The sequence below is a fragment of the Procambarus clarkii genome, chromosome 35 (genome assembly GCF_040958095.1).
Source record: "Procambarus clarkii isolate CNS0578487 chromosome 35, FALCON_Pclarkii_2.0, whole genome shotgun sequence".
Lineage (NCBI taxonomy): Eukaryota > Metazoa > Arthropoda > Malacostraca > Decapoda > Cambaridae > Procambarus > Procambarus clarkii.
In genome coordinates this window covers 18,662,219-18,681,514 of record NC_091184.1, presented here as the reverse complement: position 1 = coordinate 18,681,514, position 19,296 = coordinate 18,662,219, and the positions used below count along the sequence as shown (strand labels likewise).

Genomic DNA, 19,296 nt, shown 5'->3' with positions numbered 1-19,296 from the left:
ATTTCTCAAATAGCAGATGTCTATCATATTACAGTATATTTTCGGTTTTATTTAGTTTAGTTTAATTAGGATAATAAAAAGCTATTAAAGCATTGGTTTTAGAAATGATTTATTAGTCTGAAACTTTCAAAGTCATGGGTCACTGAACTATAACGACACAGACGAAGGAAAACCAAGTGAGGTTTACAGAACAGTATTCCCTTATCTGTCCACCCTCACTCACCTTGTTTTATCACAGAAAATGTCAATAAGGAGATTTTACGACATGTAGCTAGCTAATCACGCTTCAGCCTTTAAATTAATTTACAAAGATACGTCTGCCACAAATCAGTGGGAGGTTGGGAGGGAGGTGGGCAAGCAGAGCTTGTAAGGGAGAGGCAGGGAGGGAGGCAGGCAGGGAGGGAGACAGGCACGGAGGGAGGCAGGCAGAGCTTGGGAGGGAGGCAGGGAAGGAGAGGATGGAGATGGATTGATGGTAGGATGGAGGGAGGGATGGATGATTTGAGGGTGTGTGTGTGTGTATGGGCTGTAGGGGTGGGGGGGGGGAGGTGTGTCGGTGGTGGTGAAGGGACCGACTCGCTGATAACCCTAACTCTGACCCAGTTAACTTTTTTTTTTAACTTGATTTGTTTCTTCAATTCTGGATGGATGTAGGGAGAAAGGGGATGGAGGGAGGGGATGGATGGATGGATGGAGGGAGGGGATGGATGGAGGGGGGATGGATGGATGGATGGAGGGAGGGGATGGATGGATGGAGGGAGGGAGGGAGGGGATGGATGGATGGATGGATGGAGGGAGGGAGGGAGGGAGGGGATGGAGGGGATGGATGGAGGGGATGGATGGATGGATGGAGGGAGGGAGGGGATGGATGGATGGATGGAGGGAGGGGATGGATGGAGGGAGGGGATGGATGGATGGATGGTGGGAGGGAGGGGATGGATGGAGGGAGGGAGGGGATGGATGGATGGATGGAGGGAGGGAGGGGATGGATGGATGGATGGTGGGAGGGAGGGGATGGATGGATGGAGGGGATGGATGGAGGGAGGGAGGGAGGGGATGGATGGATGGAGGGAGGGGATGGATGGATGGAGGGATGGAGGGAGGGGATGGATGGATGGATGGATGGATGGTGGGAGGGAGGGGATGGATGGATGGATGGAGGGAGGGGATGGATGGATGGAGGGAGGGGATGGATGGATGGAGGGAGGGGATGGATGGATGGATGGAGGGAGGGGATGGATGGATGGATGGAGGGAGGGGATGGATGGATGGAGGGAGGGGATGGATGGATGGATGGAGGGAGGGGATGGATGGATGGATGGAGGGAGGGGATGGATGGATAGATGGAGGGAGGGGATGGATGGATGGAGGGGATGGATGGATGGAGGGAGGGGATGGATGGATGGAGGGGATGGATGGATGGATGGATGGATGGAGGGGATGGATGGATGGAGGGGATGGATGGATGGATGGAGGGGATGGATGGATGGAGGGGATGGATGGAGGGAGGGGGATGGATGGATGGATGGAGGGGATGGATGGAGGGAGGGGGATGGATGGATGGATGGAGAGAGAGAGAGAGAGAGAGAGAGAGAGAGAGAGAGAGAGAGAGAGAGAGAGAGAGAGAGAGAGAGAGAGAGAGAGAGAGAGGGGGAGAGAGAGAGAGAGGGGGAGAGAGAGAGAGAGAGGGGGAGAGAGAGAGAGAGATAGAGGGAGAGAGAGAGAGATAGATGGAGAGAGAGAGAGAGAGAGAGAGAGAGAGAGAGGGGGAGAGGGAGGGAGGGGGAGAGAGGGAGGGCGGGAGAGAGGGAGGGGGAGAGAGGGAGGGCGGGAGGAAACAAGCATGGTGTGTGTACAGGGATTAGACCCGTCCACTCACGCTAGAGTTGTTCTAATAACATACAGTAATTTCTCAAAGAGCAGATGTCTATCATGTTACAGCATATTTTCAGTTTTATTTAGTTTAGTTTAATTAGGATAATAAAAAGCTATTAAAACACTGGTTTTAGAAATTATTTATTAATATGAAACTTTCAAAAGTCATGGGTCACTGAACTATGACGACACACAGACGAAAGTGAGTGAAACCTCACTGTAGAGTGAGGTTTACAGTACAGTATTCTCTTATCTGTCCACCCTCACTCATCTTGTTTCATCACAGAAAATGTCTATAAGGAGATTTTACCACATGTAGCTAGGTAATCACGCTTCATCCTTTAAATTAATGTACAAAGATACGTGTGCCCCAAATCAGTGAACGAAAATCATGGAAACTCAGTTGTTCACTTGTGTGGATCACTCTGGCTGATGTTTGTGTGGACCATTTTGGCTGGTGTTTGTGTGGACCATTTTGGCTGGTGTTTGGTTCATATGGTTCACTTGTGTGATCCAACTTCTTATGAAGGAATTATTAATTGTAATCTGTGATAGAATGAGAAAGTTTTCCACCACTCTGTGAACTCTGTCCCAAAATCGTAAGCTTGTGGACCACTTGTGGTCCACATGTGTGGTCCATTTGTGTGGTCCACTTGTGTGATCCACTTGTGTGATCCAACTTGTCATATGAGAGAATTATTAATTGTAATCTGTTATAGAATGGGAAAGTTTTCCACCAGTCTGTGAACTCTGTCTGGACATCGTAAGCAAATCCGAACATCCCTCGCTTCGGCGAACCATTGTTCGTCGAACCGGGTGAGTAAATTCGGCCTGAAAAGTGTGCGAACTAGCCGGAGATTCGTTGAATCGGGGTACGTTGAATCGAGGTTGTACTGTATATATATATATATATATATATATATATATGTCGTACCTAGTAGCCAGAACTCACTTCTCAGCCTACTATTCAAGGCCCGATTTGCCTAATAAGCCAAGTTTTCCTGAATTAATATATTTACTATAATTTTTTTCTTATGAAATGATAAAGCTACCCTTTTCACTATGTATGAGGTCAATTTTTTTTTATTGGAGTTAAAATTAACGTAGATATATGACCGAACCTAACCAACCCTACCTAACCTAACCTATATATATAGGTAAGGTTAGGTTAGGTAGCCAAAAAAAGGTAGGTTAGGTTAGGTTAGGTAGACGAAAAAACATTAATTCATGAAAACTTGGCTTATTAGGCAAATCGGGCCTTGCATAGTAGGCTGAGAAGTGAGTTCTGGCTACTAGGTACGACATATATATATATATATATATATATATATATATATATATATATATATATATATATATATTTTGGTAGCATTCTTTCCTGTAGACATATATTATTAAATATGACCGTAAAAGTAAGATTAATAATTCTAACACAAATTTTCTCTATCTTTCTTACATTTCTTTTTCACTGTTGATGGTAATTCAAAGATCAATTCTCCAAAATTCATTTTTATTTCTAGTCTGACGCGACACTTGAGTGCGTTTCGTAAAACTTATTACATTTTCAAAGACTTTAGTTTACAAACACACAACTGAAACTGAATAGAGCTTACACATCTTCGAGGTTTATATCTACATTTGGGTGAGGTGGATGAGGTGAAAAAACGAACTTTCAACAATGGGTATTCAATGGGTATTAAATTCCAACACAAGACAGAACACGAAACAATGGGTATTGAATGGAAGTAATTGTAGAAAGCCTATTGGTCCATATTTCTTGATGCTTCTATATTGGAGCGGAGTCTTGAAGTGGGTAGAATATAGTTGTGCATTAATTGGCTGTTGATTGCTGGTGTTGACTTCTTGATGTGTAGTGCTTCGCAGACGTCAAGCCGCCTGCTATCGCTGTATCTATCGATGATTATCAAACAACTATCTATCTAACAACACAGAAATCATCGATAGATACAGCGATAGCCTGCTATCGCTGTATCTATCGATGATTATCAAACAACTATCTATCTAACAACACAGAAATCATCGATAGATACAGCGATAGCAGGCGGCTTGACATGTGAACGCGTTTCGTAATAAATTATTACATTTTCAAAGACTTTAGTTTACACACACACAACTATAACTTGCAAACACTAAACAGAGTTTAACCCTTAAACTGCTCATGGTGTATATATACGCCCTGAGTAACATGTCCCACGGTGCGCATGGCGTATATATATACGCCATAGGGTGCCAGGCCCGATTCAAATGGCCCGCGGCTACACGGGGTTCACAGTAACTTCCTCAGGGCTCTTGTAAACAGATGCCATTTTTTTTTTAAATCGTGGGCAATATTCTCAGGTGTAAGAGGCACAGTACTGTTGGAGCAACCAAGGCTGGCGCATGCAGCATGAGCGAACAGCATTGCTGTTCAGCTTGTGACCACAGCATCACCGAAAAATGTCAAAATATATAAATGTTATTATTTAGCGATGACAATATTACAGATGACCCATGACTGTGATATAAATAACCAGGGTTGTGATAATAGCAGGATTGTTGTAATAATTAGCGCTGTGGGAGGAGTGATGCCGAGAGACGGAGGGAGACAGCATCGTTTACTGACTGTGTGGCCACCTGTTATTGTTTGCACTCACCATACCAGGTCAGTGGTTCTCTATGGTGAACACAAATGTAGATACTTATATATAATGTGTGTATTAGTGTAATAACAGCAAAAGGATTATGCTGGGGGGAGCCATTTGGGTGACCGAGGTGACGTCGTCTGCACGATTTGTCTAGCTGTTTAGAGGGTGGCCACTATGCTTTTTGGGCGCACTACAAGCTTAGGTGTACAGTTACGGTGCATAAAACATGTAGATACTTATATATAATATGTGTATATAGGGTAATAACACTGCAAACAGTATTGTTGGGGGAGAAAGTTTAGTGCGTGTGACCTTGAATGAGTGAGGGAGCCGCCAGCTGCCATCTGTGTATAGCGACGACTCTTAGTGCCTGAACTAACTATATCAGCTTAGCTTTACAGTTGTGGTGAATAAAATATATACATACTTATATATAACGTCTGTACATAGTGTAATAACACCACAAATGGTATTGTTGGGGGAAGAAAGTTTAGTGCGTGTGTTGAGGGAGTGGCAGCGAGTGGCTGGCTGGTGTGTGGTGGTAACTCTTCGTTGCTTTTCGACTCCCAATACCAACTTAGTGATTCGTTATGGTGACCAAAACATGCAGATACTTATATATAACCTGTGTATAGAGTGTAATAGCAGCAAAACTATTTGTTTATTGTTTTATAAACATAATTGAATCACTAATATGCACATCATACTTTTGAGTATAGCGATTATTAATCACTTTTATTATATAAATATATTACAATAGACACTATTGAATAATATTACTGCAAAAAAACTAAGAAAAAATAAATCGAAGACATTGAAACAATTAGGTAATATCTTTGTGGCAACTCCCACCTGTCAGCGCGGGTGACGGGTCTGACGACCGCGCTGTCAACGCCCACTTTTTGCCAGACTTCCTCGGTCAATTGCGCCCAAAATATGTCACCTACGATTTTTTTTTATTTTTCCCGTACTCAGGGGACACAAATTAACATGTCTAGAAGACGAAAAAAAATTTTGAATTCTTTATTTCTTGCGCACAGGGGTGTAAATGTCCCCAGGACCCCTGAGCAGTGTAAGGGTTAAACAGCTTTGATTTTATACCTGCATTTGGGTGAGGTGATATGTTACAACAGTTTTGGATGAGGTGAAAACAAATTTTCAACACAAGACAGAACACGAAACAATGGGTATAATATTTTGTAAGTTAAAAGGAAGAATGTAAGTAACTGCAATGGGCCTATTGGCCCATATTTCTTGATGCTTCTATATTGGTGCGGAGTCTTGAAGTGGGTAGAATATAGTTGTGCATTAATTGGCTGTTGATTGCTGGTATCGACTTCTTAATGTGTAGTGCCTCGCAGATATCAGGCCTCCTGCTATCGCTGTATCTATCGATGATTTCCGTGTTTTTTGATAAGACTTCTCTGGTGATGGTCTGGTTGTGGGAAGAGATTATATGTTCCTTAATGGAGCCCTGTTGCTTATGCATTATTAACGATGCATAAGCCATTCTATAGGCCATTGCTCCCCTTGCCTCTCTGAGGGGGCCAGGTTCTGGCCATGGTCCCCGGTAGGCCCTAGAACTCCATACACATGACTGATGCCAAAGTCTGACATTAGCATACCCTCCAAACACACACCGAAATTACGACGTTGGTACAACGTTCGAACAAGTTTTAACACTTCCTAACCAGTTATAACAACCAATATAGCAAGTTGTAACTATGTTCTAATACGTCATAAACACGTTAAGCCAAGATGTAACAACTTTATTACAAGTTGTAACAAGCGGAAAATGGAGATAGTTTCGGTTTGTGTTTCCAGGGTATCAGCCTGGTAAAGCTCCGGGGAGCCTCCGGGTCTCACCCAGAAAATGGCGTTTCATTACATTCAACACTGGTTTTTTCCAATATTTTGACTATAACACTTGTCAATGATACAGGTCTATATTTGATGGGATCTTCCCTGCTGTAACTGTTGTAGATTGCTGCTGCCTCTAATATCAACAGGGAATCTGAAATAGGTAGTACAGTTATTATCAACCTTGTAGTGCAAACATTTGTTCTGTGTTAGCCTTTTTCCACACATCTGCTAAGACTCCTGTTCACGGGGACGCCTGAAAAAATCTGTTAAGTGGAACGCTGAGCTCAAGTGCACATTCTCTCAAAACCCATGGTGAAACTCCATCTGGACCAAATGCTTTGTTCTTACTTAGCTCCTTTGGCATTTTTTTCACTTTATATTCAGACACCTCTATGAAATGTGAAAAATCTTTAAAGAATTCGGATAAAGAAAGAGATCTAGAAGTGGTTCTAGATAAAAAGCTATCACCTGAGGACCACATAAAGAACATTGTGTGAAGAGCCAATGCTACACTTTCTAACTTCAGAATTGCTTTTAAATACATGGATGGCAAAATACTAAAGAAATTATTCACAACTATTGTCAGACCAAAACTGGAATATGCAGTGGTTGTATGGTGCCCATATCTTAAGCAGCACATCAACAAACTGGAAAAGGTGCAGAGACATGCAACTACTGTAATTTACTCGTGGAAAATAGTAGAGGGGGCTGGTCCCAAATCTGCACACAGAAATAATATAATTTGAGACCGGAAGGTATGGCAGCATGTGCAGAATACCCCCGTTGAAGAGCAGAGGTTCAATAGGTACTCTGAGAGAACTCTGTCAACATCAGAGGCCTGATACTGTTCAACACGCTTCCACTAAATATAAGAGGCATAACTGGCCGACCCCTCACAATGTTCAAGAGAGAACTCAGTAAGCACCTCCAAATGATACCTGATTAACCAGGCTGTGATTTATACGTCAGGCTGCGAGTAGCCGCATTCAACAGCCTGGTTGACCAATCCAGCAACAAGGAGGCCTGGTCGACGACCGGGCAGCGGGGACGCTAAGCCCAGAAAACACCTCAAGGTAGCCTTAAGGCAAGGCTAAAAGTTTTGTGAAGAAATGTTTGCACTGCAAGGTTGATATTCACTATGTCACCTATTTCAAACTCCCAGTCGATATTAGAGGCAGCAGCAATACAGTTGCTTTTACAAGTTTCATTGTGTAGCCTAAGGCTTATCTTCATTGTATCTAGAGGCGGTTTACCTGCTTGATGGGGTTCTGGGAGTTGTTCTACTCCTACTTCTACTCTACTGGAAGTACTTGAGGAGTACTCTCTACTCCTCAAACTCTGACTTGTGAGAGTTTGGTCCACCAGGCTGTTGCTTGGAGCGGCCCACATACCCACCACAGCCAGGTTGGTCCAGCACTCCTTGGAGAAACCTATCTAGTTTGCTCTTGAAGATGTCCATGGTTGACCCAGCAATATTTCTTATGCTTGCCGGGAGAATGTTGAACAACCGCGGACCACTGATGTTTATACAGTGTTCTCTGTGCCTACGGCACCCCTGCTCTTCACTGGTTTTATTGTGCATTTTCTTTCATATCATTCACTCCAGTATGTTGTTATTTTACAGTGTAGATTTGGAACCTGGCCCTCTAGTATTTTCCATATGTATATTATTTGATATCTCTCTCGTCGTCTTTCTAGTGAGTACATTTGGAGGGCTTTGAGACGATCCCAATAATTTAGGTGCTTTATCGGGTCTATGTATGCCGTATATGTTCTCTGTATTCCCTCTATTTCTGCAATCTCTCCTGCTCTGAAGGGTAAAGTGAGTACTGAGCAGTACTCATGATGCGACAACACAAGTGATTTGAAGAGCACAACCATTGTGATGGGATCCCTGGATTTGAAAGTTCTCGTAATCCATCATTTTTCTGGCTGACGCAATATTTGCTTGGTTATGCTCCCTAAACATTAGGTCGTTAGACATCATTATTCCCAAATTCTTTACATGGTGCTTACCTACTATGGGCAAATTTGATTGTGTTATGTACCCTGTATTATGTTTAACCCCTGTGTGGCTCCAGGCTATTTAGCAATTGTCACCCACAGGCGCATACAAAAAAAAATTATTTTTTCTTTTAAACCTGTTAATTTGTGTTCTCTGATCATGGGAAAAATAATAAAAAATATCGTAAGTGGCATATATTGCCCGCTACAGGGCGGGGAAGTCTGGCAAAAAACAGGCGCTGACTCAGCGTGCGTCCCAAGCGGTCTGTTGCTCGCCAGCTGTCAGGCAGGAGTGGCCACAAAGAGATAATTACCTAATTATTTCAATGTCTCTGATTGATTTTTCATAGTATTTTTTGCTGTAATATTATTCAATAGTGTGTAGTGTGATATATTTATATAATAAAATGAGTGAATCATCACTGTACTCAAAAATATGGTGTGCATATTGTTGATTCAATTATTATGTTCATCAAACAGTGAACAAATACTTTGTCGATTATTACACTATATACACAGGTTATATATAAGTATCTGCATGTTTTGTTCACCATAACGTACCATTAAGTCGCTAATATGAGTCAAAAAGCAAAGAGGAGTGACCGCCACACACCAGCCAGTCACTCGCTGCCACCCACTCCCTCAACACCTCACTCGCCCACATTCTCCTCCCACCATACTGTTTTTGCTTTTATTCACTATATACAGACGTTACATATAAGTATCTACATTCGTGTTCACCATACCGAACCACTAAGTTGGCATGCTGAGTGGCAGTGGCAACCAGTGGCAGCCCGCCTCTGGCTGCTACTTTCTCCCTCCCTCACCCACATTCTCCTCCCACAATACTGTTTTTGCTTTTATTCACTATATACAGATGTTATATGTAAGTATCTACATGTTTTGTTCACCACAACTGTACAACTAAGTTGATATAGTTAGTTCAGGCACTAAGAGACGTCGCTACACACAGTCAGGTGGTGGCTGCTTCCTTCACACATTCAAGGTCAGACGCACTAAAGTTTCACCCCCAACAATACTGTTTGTGGTGTTATTATCCTATATACAGACGTTTTAAACACTTTTATTATGTGTAATGTTAGTGCAACTGGCCTATAATTTTTTGCCAAGGCTTTACTCCCCCCCTTGTGCAACGGAGCTATATCTGCAGATTTAAGTGCTGCTGGTATCTCCCCTGTATCCAGGCTCTTTCTCCAAATTACGCTGAGTGCTCTCGCTACTGGTACTTTACATTTCTTTATGAATATTGAATTCCATGAGTCAGGCCCAGGAGCTGAGTGCATAGGCATATTGTCAATTTCTCTTTCAAAGTTTTCCGAGTTTGTGGTAATATCCGTTATATTATCTGCAGCTTGAATGTCATTCATAAAGAAGCTGTCTGGGTCATCAACTTTCATGTTGTTTATTGGTGTGCTAAACATAGCCTCATACTGGCTTCTTAGAATTTCACTAATCTCTTTGTTGTCCTCTGTGTACGTACCTTCATTTGTAATTAATGGTCCAATACTGGTAGAGGTTTTTGATTTTGATTTTGCGTATGTGAAAAAATATTTCGGATTTTTCCTTATCTCTTGTATAACTTTCTGTTCCAATTCCATTTCCTTAGACTCATATGATCGCTTCAACGTTTGTTCTATTTCTTCGATCTCCCTGCTTAGGCTTATTTTCCTTGCTTGTGATAGTTGTGTCTGCCGAAGCATTTCCGTTATTTTTTTCCTTCTCCTGTACAGTTGTCTGTGTTCTCTTTCTTGAGTGGTCCTCTTTCTGCCCCTCCTCACTGGCACGTGCTTCAAGCAGACCTTGTAAGCTTCAGCTGTCAGTTGAGCTATTCCCTGTGTGGGAGTTTTGTCGCTTAAGACCGTCTCCCATTGAATGGTTGCAAGGTCTACATTTATTTTTTCCCAGTCGATCCTCTTATTGTTAAAATTGAATTGATTGAATATTCCTTCTCACTTGTTGGGTCTCTTAGACCTACTACCGTTATTTATGCTAGTTCGCACTTCAATGAGCTTATGGACTGAGTATGAAGTATCTGAGATTGTGATGTCTCTGATTAGTTCATCATTGTTTGTGAACTAATGATGAACAAGAAAACAAGTCTAGAAAAATAGAAAACAACAAAAACACACTAGAAAACAAGTCTAGTGTGTTTTCGTTCCTAGTTGGTTCTGTAATCTGTTGATTGGGCGAGAATTTGTCACAGAATCTCAAAAGTTCTCTGACCTGTGGTTGGTTATTTCCCGGGTCATTCCCTGCTATGATATTTGTGTTTGCCATTTTCCATCTTAGACTCGGTAAATTGAAATCTCCAAGGAAGATTAACTCTTTTGCTGGCCTGGCAAGCGACCTGGCACACACTGCAACGATGGCTGAGCATTGGCCGTGAGCGCACAAACCACACTCAAATGTTTATACAGTGTGACCTCACTCGAACGAGGCGTAGGCGTTATATGAGGCGAGGCCGATTCGTTTCACTGCGGAATTCGTTCTACCCGTCAGCCCCAGGCTGTCCCACCCCTTCATGTGAAAAAACCAAAGGTCCTACATCCACTATCAACAAAACAAAAAATCACAGAAAATCTATTTATTATGTATTTATCATTTTGAACATGGCACATGATAGAACAATCAATTGTAAACAATTCCATATTAAAATCAAAACTATGTGACTGTTATTTGTGGCCGCAAATATGATGTAATGGCCAGGATTTCCATAAGCCAACTGTATCAGTCTACATAAATATTCATAAACAATTCATTTATTATGAAGTCTTCATTTTCACTATGGCATTTGATAGAACAATCACTTACAAACAATTTGGATTAAAAATTCTACATATATGAGCATTATTGAATCCAAAAAAGCAAAATCACATAATTTTCTCAACAAACTGAAGAGGAGGGGTGGTTGGCGGGCCGCCGGTGGTAGGGGGAGGAGGGTCAGGGCCGGCCGCTGGTAGTCAGGTGCGGGAGGGGAGGGGAGGGGGGGGGTTGTAGCATGTTGGCGGTATAGGAGTGGGGGGGGGAAGGGTGGCAGCCAGACTGACAGGCCTTGGGCCAGACCAGGCCTCAGGCCAGGCCTCAGACCAGGCCTCAGGCCAGACCTCAGGCCAGGCCTTGAACCCAGACCTCGACGAAACTCGACCCAATGTTGACTGCATAGAGGCTAGCCGCCTCCTTACCCCTCCCTCCCCCCCCCCCAATACATCCCCTCACCACTGACCCCACACATTATTATGAATTCTTCATTTTGACTACGGAATATGGTAGAGCGATGCATTACAAACCACTGAAATGGTAAAATTTTCTCTCCTAATTTTGTCAAAAGCAGCAAGTGAGCTTAGTATCGAGGCAGGCACGTGCTGTAGCAGTCAGCTGGTGTGTCTACTCACCCTCCTTCTCTGACGCCTTTCCACCCCCTAATACATCCTCTCACCACTGACACCACAATTTATTATAAATTGTTCATTTTGACTATGGAATATGATAGAGCTTTGTGTTGCAAACAACTGAAATGGTAACATTTTCTCAGCTAATTTGGTGAAAAGCAGACAGTGAGTGAACTATCGAGGTGAAGCATGGAGGCGCCAGCCACGTGTTGCCATTTACATGATAACTCGAGCCAGAGCTCTCCACTGACACAACCTGCCTCCCCTGACACCACTATTACTCCAGCTTCCCTGACAACTTACACCACTGACAACCTGCCTTCCATGAGAATAACTTACACCACCTGCCCCTCCTAACAATAAACCCTAACTACTGACACCACTTGCCCCCCCTGACAACAACTCTCACCAATGACCCTTGATACCATTTTATCATCCTTCAACCATTTATCCCTAGAAACAATGGGTAAGCATAATAAAACACTGTATAACTGTTTACACTTTGGCGAATCATAGATGATGACAGCCACCTTTGACGCTCGGTCTCGGTGACTGCTTGGATGAACAATCTTCGCTTAATCAAACATTTGTATGTTCCACTGAACATTTAGTACCTAATTCAATTTGTTCGGATCTTCTGGGAATTCGCTAGAACGGGGTTCGTTAGTGAGGATGAACTGTACTCTTTTCAGCTTTCTAACCTCAATTTTCATGCTACGTCATTCATTTTGCTATCAAACTGTTCACAATATAAAGGGGCACATTTAAAACCAGTCCCATAATATTCGGACAATAAATGGGATTTTTAAAAATGCATTAATTGATGATGGCATTACCTTCATCAGGGACTCAGCGTGTTTTGGTTTTATGATGTCGATACGTTCATGAGGCCGCGAAACCCCTGATATTATTAGTTGGTTTTTGTTAACCCTTGGGCTGCTCTCTTGCGATTTTAGCCTGCAACACGTCTTATAAAAGTGTTCATGTGTGTTTCCTGATCATGGGAAAAATAGAAAATAATTTGTGACATATTTTGACCACAATAGGGCGAGGAAGTCTGGCAAAAGTGAGGCGTTGACAGAGTAATCATCGGAGGCAGTCAGCTCCACCCGAGCTGTCAGGCGGGAGTTGCCACAAAAATATTATTACTTAATTATTTCAATGTCTTTGATTTTTTTTTCTGTTTTTTTTTTCGAGTAATATTATTCAATAGTGTGTAGTGTGATATATTTATATAATAAAATGTGATCCATCGCTATACTCAAAAAGTATTGTGAGCATATTAGTGATTCAATTACAGTGCATCCTCACTCTAACGAACCCTACTCTAAAGCATTCCCGGATAATCCGAACAAATTGCATTTGGCGCTAAATGTTCAGGAGAACATACAAAAATTAATTTGTGTTGTTCCACTGATGGTGATGACCTAGGCTGGTATGGCAGGGCTGTGAGAGCTGTGTACTGTACATACTCTCCACATCGTTCACTTCAATATCTGTATCACTAGTATCAGACACCTGTCTTAGGTCTTTTTCCAGATTTGAGTTATCAAAATCACTGGCATGCTCATCTTCAAGGAATATGCCCTGTACAGTATTTCAACATCAGAGAGTGTTTTCTCAAAAACATGGCCAACTAGAGACTGGGAGCTCAATATGGATACATACAAAATGGTTGCTACCTTGAATATGAGCTTGCCCACAACCGTGGGGAATGCTGGGAATTTTTTTCAAGCTGGCAAACACCTCAGGAATCCATCTTGTACCCAAGTTTTGAACCCTACAATATACCTACGAGTGCCTTCACCACTGTGATGCGCTGAGTTTATTGTGACATTCCCCATGCACATGAAATCAAGTGTTCCCCCAAAAATGTTTTTTTAACCCTGAACATGTCTATGTAAAAATAAATACAAAATTCCACTTACTTTGGCTGTGGGGACGTGGACAAGGTGCGCTGTGACGTCATCATGGCTGGTCGCCAGTACCAGAAACTCCCAGAAGCAAGTGTGCAGGCCATTCAAGCATTGTGAGTTGCCACAAATATATTTTTAATTATTTGTTCTATGTATTTTCAATGCGGTTTTATTAGTTTTTTTATTGTATATGATGCATATTTTTGTTATTTACAATATGTATACAACAGAACGTTCATAAAGTTCCATGGAACTGTGATACTGTGTGTCAGTAATGTATCCACAATGTTTATTGTTGCAATAGTACTTGCTAAAAATTCACTAAGATTACAATATGTATAGTTTCACACACTATTTACACACTAACACACTGTATTACACAATCAGTACTTCAGAAGTGAGTAATAATCAATGAAGTAGTCCATGGTACAAAGCGCGACTTCGCTCTCGTTGCACCAGGTACATAGATTTTCGCTGTTTCTTTGTTCTGTGTGCTTGCAAATAACGCACTCATGTACACCCTTGGCTTTAGTACTTGTAAGTGGTATGTAGCCAAGCTTGTAATGTGTAAGGTAGTCTTGAAAATACTGCTTTGTAAGGTCCCTGACTGGAAGATTCAGTCATTTATAGCAAGTGTCAGTCAATCTGGAAGAGATTCAGCCATTCTGGAAGAGATTCAGCTAATCTTGAAAATATCTATGGAAAACACCACCATGGAAACCGCTAACACTGTTCATCTATGCTACTTGTATCAGATGCATCATCACTGAACCCAGAAAATGATTCATCTATGTATCACCTATATAAATTGGAGATAGCATAGGTGGGCATGGGTGGCGTTCACAGCTACAACTGGATATGCTCGCTGTGTCGTCCTAATAGGTGCGGTATCACTTGCATCCGACCTTTGTGTTAGGTCCTTATTGCTTCATCAATATCATGACCTAGATTCATCAATATCATGACCCTTATGTTCTTCAAGCTTTAAGGTCTGCATTTCACCGACAGAGAGCAATCTTTCAACACTGCGTCGGACAGGTGTTTGGGAGCCAGAGGCACGTGCACCACCCCATGGTTACTCACTCAATACTAACCCAGCCAGCAGCCCTAGGACATTCTGGGAATTCTTTTCAAAGAAAGCTGCCTCTCACTGGAGGTCCCAAGAGTTCTTTTTGTATCCAACCTACCGCGAGCGTGTTTTGACCGTGTACGAATAAAAAAAACTTTTGTCGGTGGGAACAGTTATTGGCGAAAAGCATTTGTCGTTTGGCACAGTGCAGTGGTTAAGGTGTTATGTGCACCGCTTGACTGAGCGAAAATAGGCGCTAATGCATTTCAGAGGGTTAATACACTCAACAAAACTGGTTATTAATACCATGACTAATACAATCAACATCACTGGGTAATGCCAATATGATGAATACACTCACCATCACTGGGTAATGAAAACACCAAGAATAACCCTTGTGTGGCTCCGGGCTATTTAGCATTTGTCACCTACAGGCGCATACCAAAAAAAAAAAAAAAAAAAATTTTCTTCCTAACCTGTTAAGTCGTGTTCCCTGACCATGAGAACAAAAAATTCAATTGAACTTACCAACGACGTAATTGAGCCGACAAGATGAGCGATGACGTCACACCCTGAATGATCGCTCATGCACGGTGTGTCCCAGAGGCGTCACGCGCGGTCTTCAAGCAGCCAGAGTTGCCACGAATTTATTTTCGCGGCATTATTTACAGTGTCTAGGCCTATTTTATTAGCAATATTAGTCACTAATTGTGTTGCACATAATGTTACATCACAGTCATTGTCAATAAATGTTACATACATCGAGTATACACATGTGCACACAAATGTTTTCCATTACGCCATTATATTATGCAATCACAATGTTCATTATTATATGTACACACAAGCACGCACTATGTACAGGTTTTTGCACTATTATTGCACATTTAGAATTCTTGGAGAGAGTGGTAGTCGTTGAAGCAGTCGACAGCACACAATGGCACTGCACACGCTTCACACGATGTTTGCACCACTTTACGTTTCTGTTCTCTCCTTTTTGTTGTTTTTACATACTAGGCATTCACGTTGGCCTATTGCCAACCAGCTTTCCAGCTGGTGGCAAATGTTTTAGTCTGTGTTGCTGAAAGGCCTCCATGTGAGCAAGCCTGGGTGTTGCAGCATGCTGCAACACTGGGTTCATGATTGGTCTTTGTATGCCAGGGACATCTTGACCAAACTTTGCTAATAACTGTGTTGCAAGTGTAAAAGCAAATGCACAGAAACTAGGTTTATGTCCAGTTTTCCCCAGATACATATTATAGCAGTTCAACATGCTCATGTCAACAAGATGGAAAACACTTTTTTCGTCCATTTCAATGTTTTCTGCACACACTCGATCATGCCAACCATCATGTTAGCCTTATCAATCAAACGCATGTTGATATTATAGTCAAGAACACAATCTGGCTTATATACTGGTTCTTTCGTTACACAGTTCACCTTGCCACTATTCACCATTGTACCCTCATGAATGGTTGTCAGCATGTTCACTTCTCTCTTGTCTTTCCACCGAACCAAGAGTATTTGATCACATTTCTGTAGCTGGCACTCACCAACTGCAAGTCTACTGTCAAACACTGGCATTTCCCTCCTTCGTGCCTTTACTGTGCCAACCAATCCAGTTCTATTTTCAACCAAAAACGTAGTTAGCAATAGACTAGTATAGTAATTATCTGTGTATAAGATGTGGCCCTTGTTCGCCCATGGTGCCATCAGTGACTTCACCACACTACCCGAGACACCATGTTCGTTGTTACCGGGAATGTCTACATCGCTAGCTGAATACAGAATCATGTATAACACGTATCCTGTTTCACAGTCATACAGTACAAAGAATTTCAATCCAAATCTGTTTCGTTTGGAGGGAATATACTGCTTGAATGAAACATATCCTTTGAAAAGCACAAGGGATTTATCAATCACCAGCTTCTGTGCTGGTACGTAAAAATCTCTGAACTTATCAATCACTTCATTCATATAGTCTCACTCGCCAAAGTCTATCATCCTCTGCCCGGTCCACATTACATGCAAAATGCAGATACCTGAGGAGTATCTGAAACCTATCTCGGGATATATATTTCCCTAAGAAAGGTGTTGGAATAGTCAGATCTTTGCTCCAGTAATCTGTGATAGCGTGTTTGACACAGTGCTTCATCAACATACATATTGCTAAAAACACATACATTTCACCTACATTGGTGGTTTTCCAATGTTGCAATCGTGAAAATTCTGTTATCTCTCTTCTAATGAGATGAGCCGCATGAAGGTTCGTTTGGTGTACAATATATTCCATGAGCGGCTCATCATAGAATGCTGTAAAATAATCTAATTTACTCATATCCTCTCCATTATCAGGGAAAAGCTCGGTAATCCCATCTTTATTGTCAAAGGCAGGAATTCGAGGAATAAAACCAGCACCATCACTCCACACTAGTACACCTAGTGTCCTGCGAGACGCAACAGGGGCACGACGGCGAGGAAGCGATGTACACCGTGGACCAGGAGCTGAAGCCCATCTACGAACAGTACGGCCACTACGTGCACATAAGGTGGAAGCACGTGAACATCACCATCACTACACTACTCTTGGTGCCTCATGTTGTTCCATGCGGTGGCGCTTGGCTGGGCGAGACGCTGCTGACGCGACAAATTCTTGCCCAGTAACACCACTGGTACTGGCACCAGGCCCAGTAACACTATGTTCTGATTCCACTTCACTAAAACCAGAAAATGAGTCACCTTCCTCTGACTCGTCACCGAAAATATCCTCAGACTCTAAATAAGCACATGAACTGTGTGGTCGAGGGTGAATTGGAGTAGACACTGGGCTAAGTGGTATTGGTGAGCATATAGGCCTCGCCATGGGAGGCGGCTGTATCTCATTTTCACTGTCAGTGCTACTATCATCCGTCAATTGTGTGTAGTCTTTATCAATATTAATTATCAAAATCACTTTCCTCACCATCAGAAAATAATTCACTGGTTATTTGCTCTTGGGCGAGTGATTGCGTGGTGCGCGCCCGATAAGCGTTCGGCCGTGCGCTCGACATGGTGGCTGCTGGGTAACTGATGCCTCCCACGCGATGGTAGCGTGAGCTGGATTTTTTTTACAAAATGGTGTCTGTTTACTATAACCCCTAAGCAGCGTATGGGAGTCCCCTCTACTCGCGGGCCTTTCAAATCTTGCGCGGTACTCCAATGCATCATATGATGTGGAGCGCAAGTTACTGCAAGTCACTCAACCCATCATATGATGAGTTGCGCACTTAAAGGGTTAATACACTCAGCATCACTAGTTAATGACAACATAATAAATATACTTACCATCACTAGTTAATAACAATATGATACACACACACACACACTGGTAGTACAGTAAGAATAAAATTGTCCTTACCATCATTAATGGGCAGAAGTTGTGTTTGCTATCGTCCTTGGTAGCCGAGCAGAGATGGAAGCAGTATTACCTATTAGGCAAAATAAAACAAATTTAAGGTTTCTATGACTAAATTTTTTCCCACCAAAACATAGTAAATTTTTTGAAAAATTTAATAATATTTTTTAGGTATTGTACTTTGAGCAAAAGTAAGGAGGGTGGCCAGGAGTAAGGAGGGTAGGCCAGAGAAAGGAGGGTGGGTAGGAGTAAGGAGGGTGGGTAGAAGTAAGGAGGGTGGGCAGGAGTAAGGAGGGTGGGCAGGAGTAAGGAGGGTGGGCAGGAGTATGGAGGGTGGGCAGGAGTAAGGAGGGTGGGCAGGAGTAAGGAGGGTGGGCAGGAGTATGGAGGGTGGGCAGGAGTAAGGAGGGGGGGCAGGAGTAAGGAGGGTAGGCAGGAGTAAGGAGGGTAGGCAGGAGTAAGGAGGGTGGGCAGGAGTAAGGAGGGTGGACAGGAGTAAAGAGGGTGGACAGGAGTATGGAGGGTGGACAGGAGTAAGGAGGGTGGGGCAGGAAAGGGGAAGGGGTATGGGCGGGTTCTCGGCTGCCTCCCCTCCCTCTCTAACAGCCTACGTAATACAAACCATGTGCATTAACCTGTAAATGCTGTAAATGGGGGCTGGGCCAAAAATATTTGAATTATGTGAAAATTAATATTAAATGTTAGACAAATCTCCAACTTATTGGCATAAGCGTCATGCAAGTTTCATCCTAATATTTTCAAAAATATATTTTAGACAATTTTTTTTAAAAAGGAGAACATTTTGTTGATAAGGAGAACAGCTCCTATTAACTGGAACTGAGGGATAATGCAGTAATAAAGGGATGCAAGCACTTGTACAATGTACAAAGAAGAAGAATAGTAGCAAGAAGTATCGACAAAGTGGATATGCAGCTGGTGCCTGTATAGCATTGCTGAGTAATACATCATAATACCAATAATAATGAGTATGTTATCATGCTCTATTTTGTTAAATATCATAAAAATGTATTGCCTAATGTTAATATCTGTTACTGTCACCAATATCCAAAAAATATATATATTTTTTTATCTCCTTTGTTTATTATCTCATTTTGATGTA

At 42.3% G+C, this 19,296-nt stretch overlaps 2 protein-coding genes across 2 annotated transcripts in view; both read right to left on the bottom strand.

Moving 5' to 3' along the window:
- LOC138371254 (uncharacterized) overlaps nucleotides 1-18,243 on the bottom strand; it is a 30,133-nt gene extending 11,890 nt beyond the window's left edge. The window contains exon 1 of the mRNA XM_069336062.1: nucleotides 18,180-18,243. Coding sequence (XP_069192163.1) covers nucleotides 18,180-18,185 — 6 coding nt within the window. The 5' untranslated portion in view covers nucleotides 18,186-18,243. The remainder of the gene's footprint in view (nucleotides 1-18,179) is intronic.
- Nucleotides 1-19,296, bottom strand: part of LOC138371377 (uncharacterized) — a 613,305-nt gene that overhangs the window by 314,525 nt on the left and 279,484 nt on the right. The window lies entirely within an intron of this gene.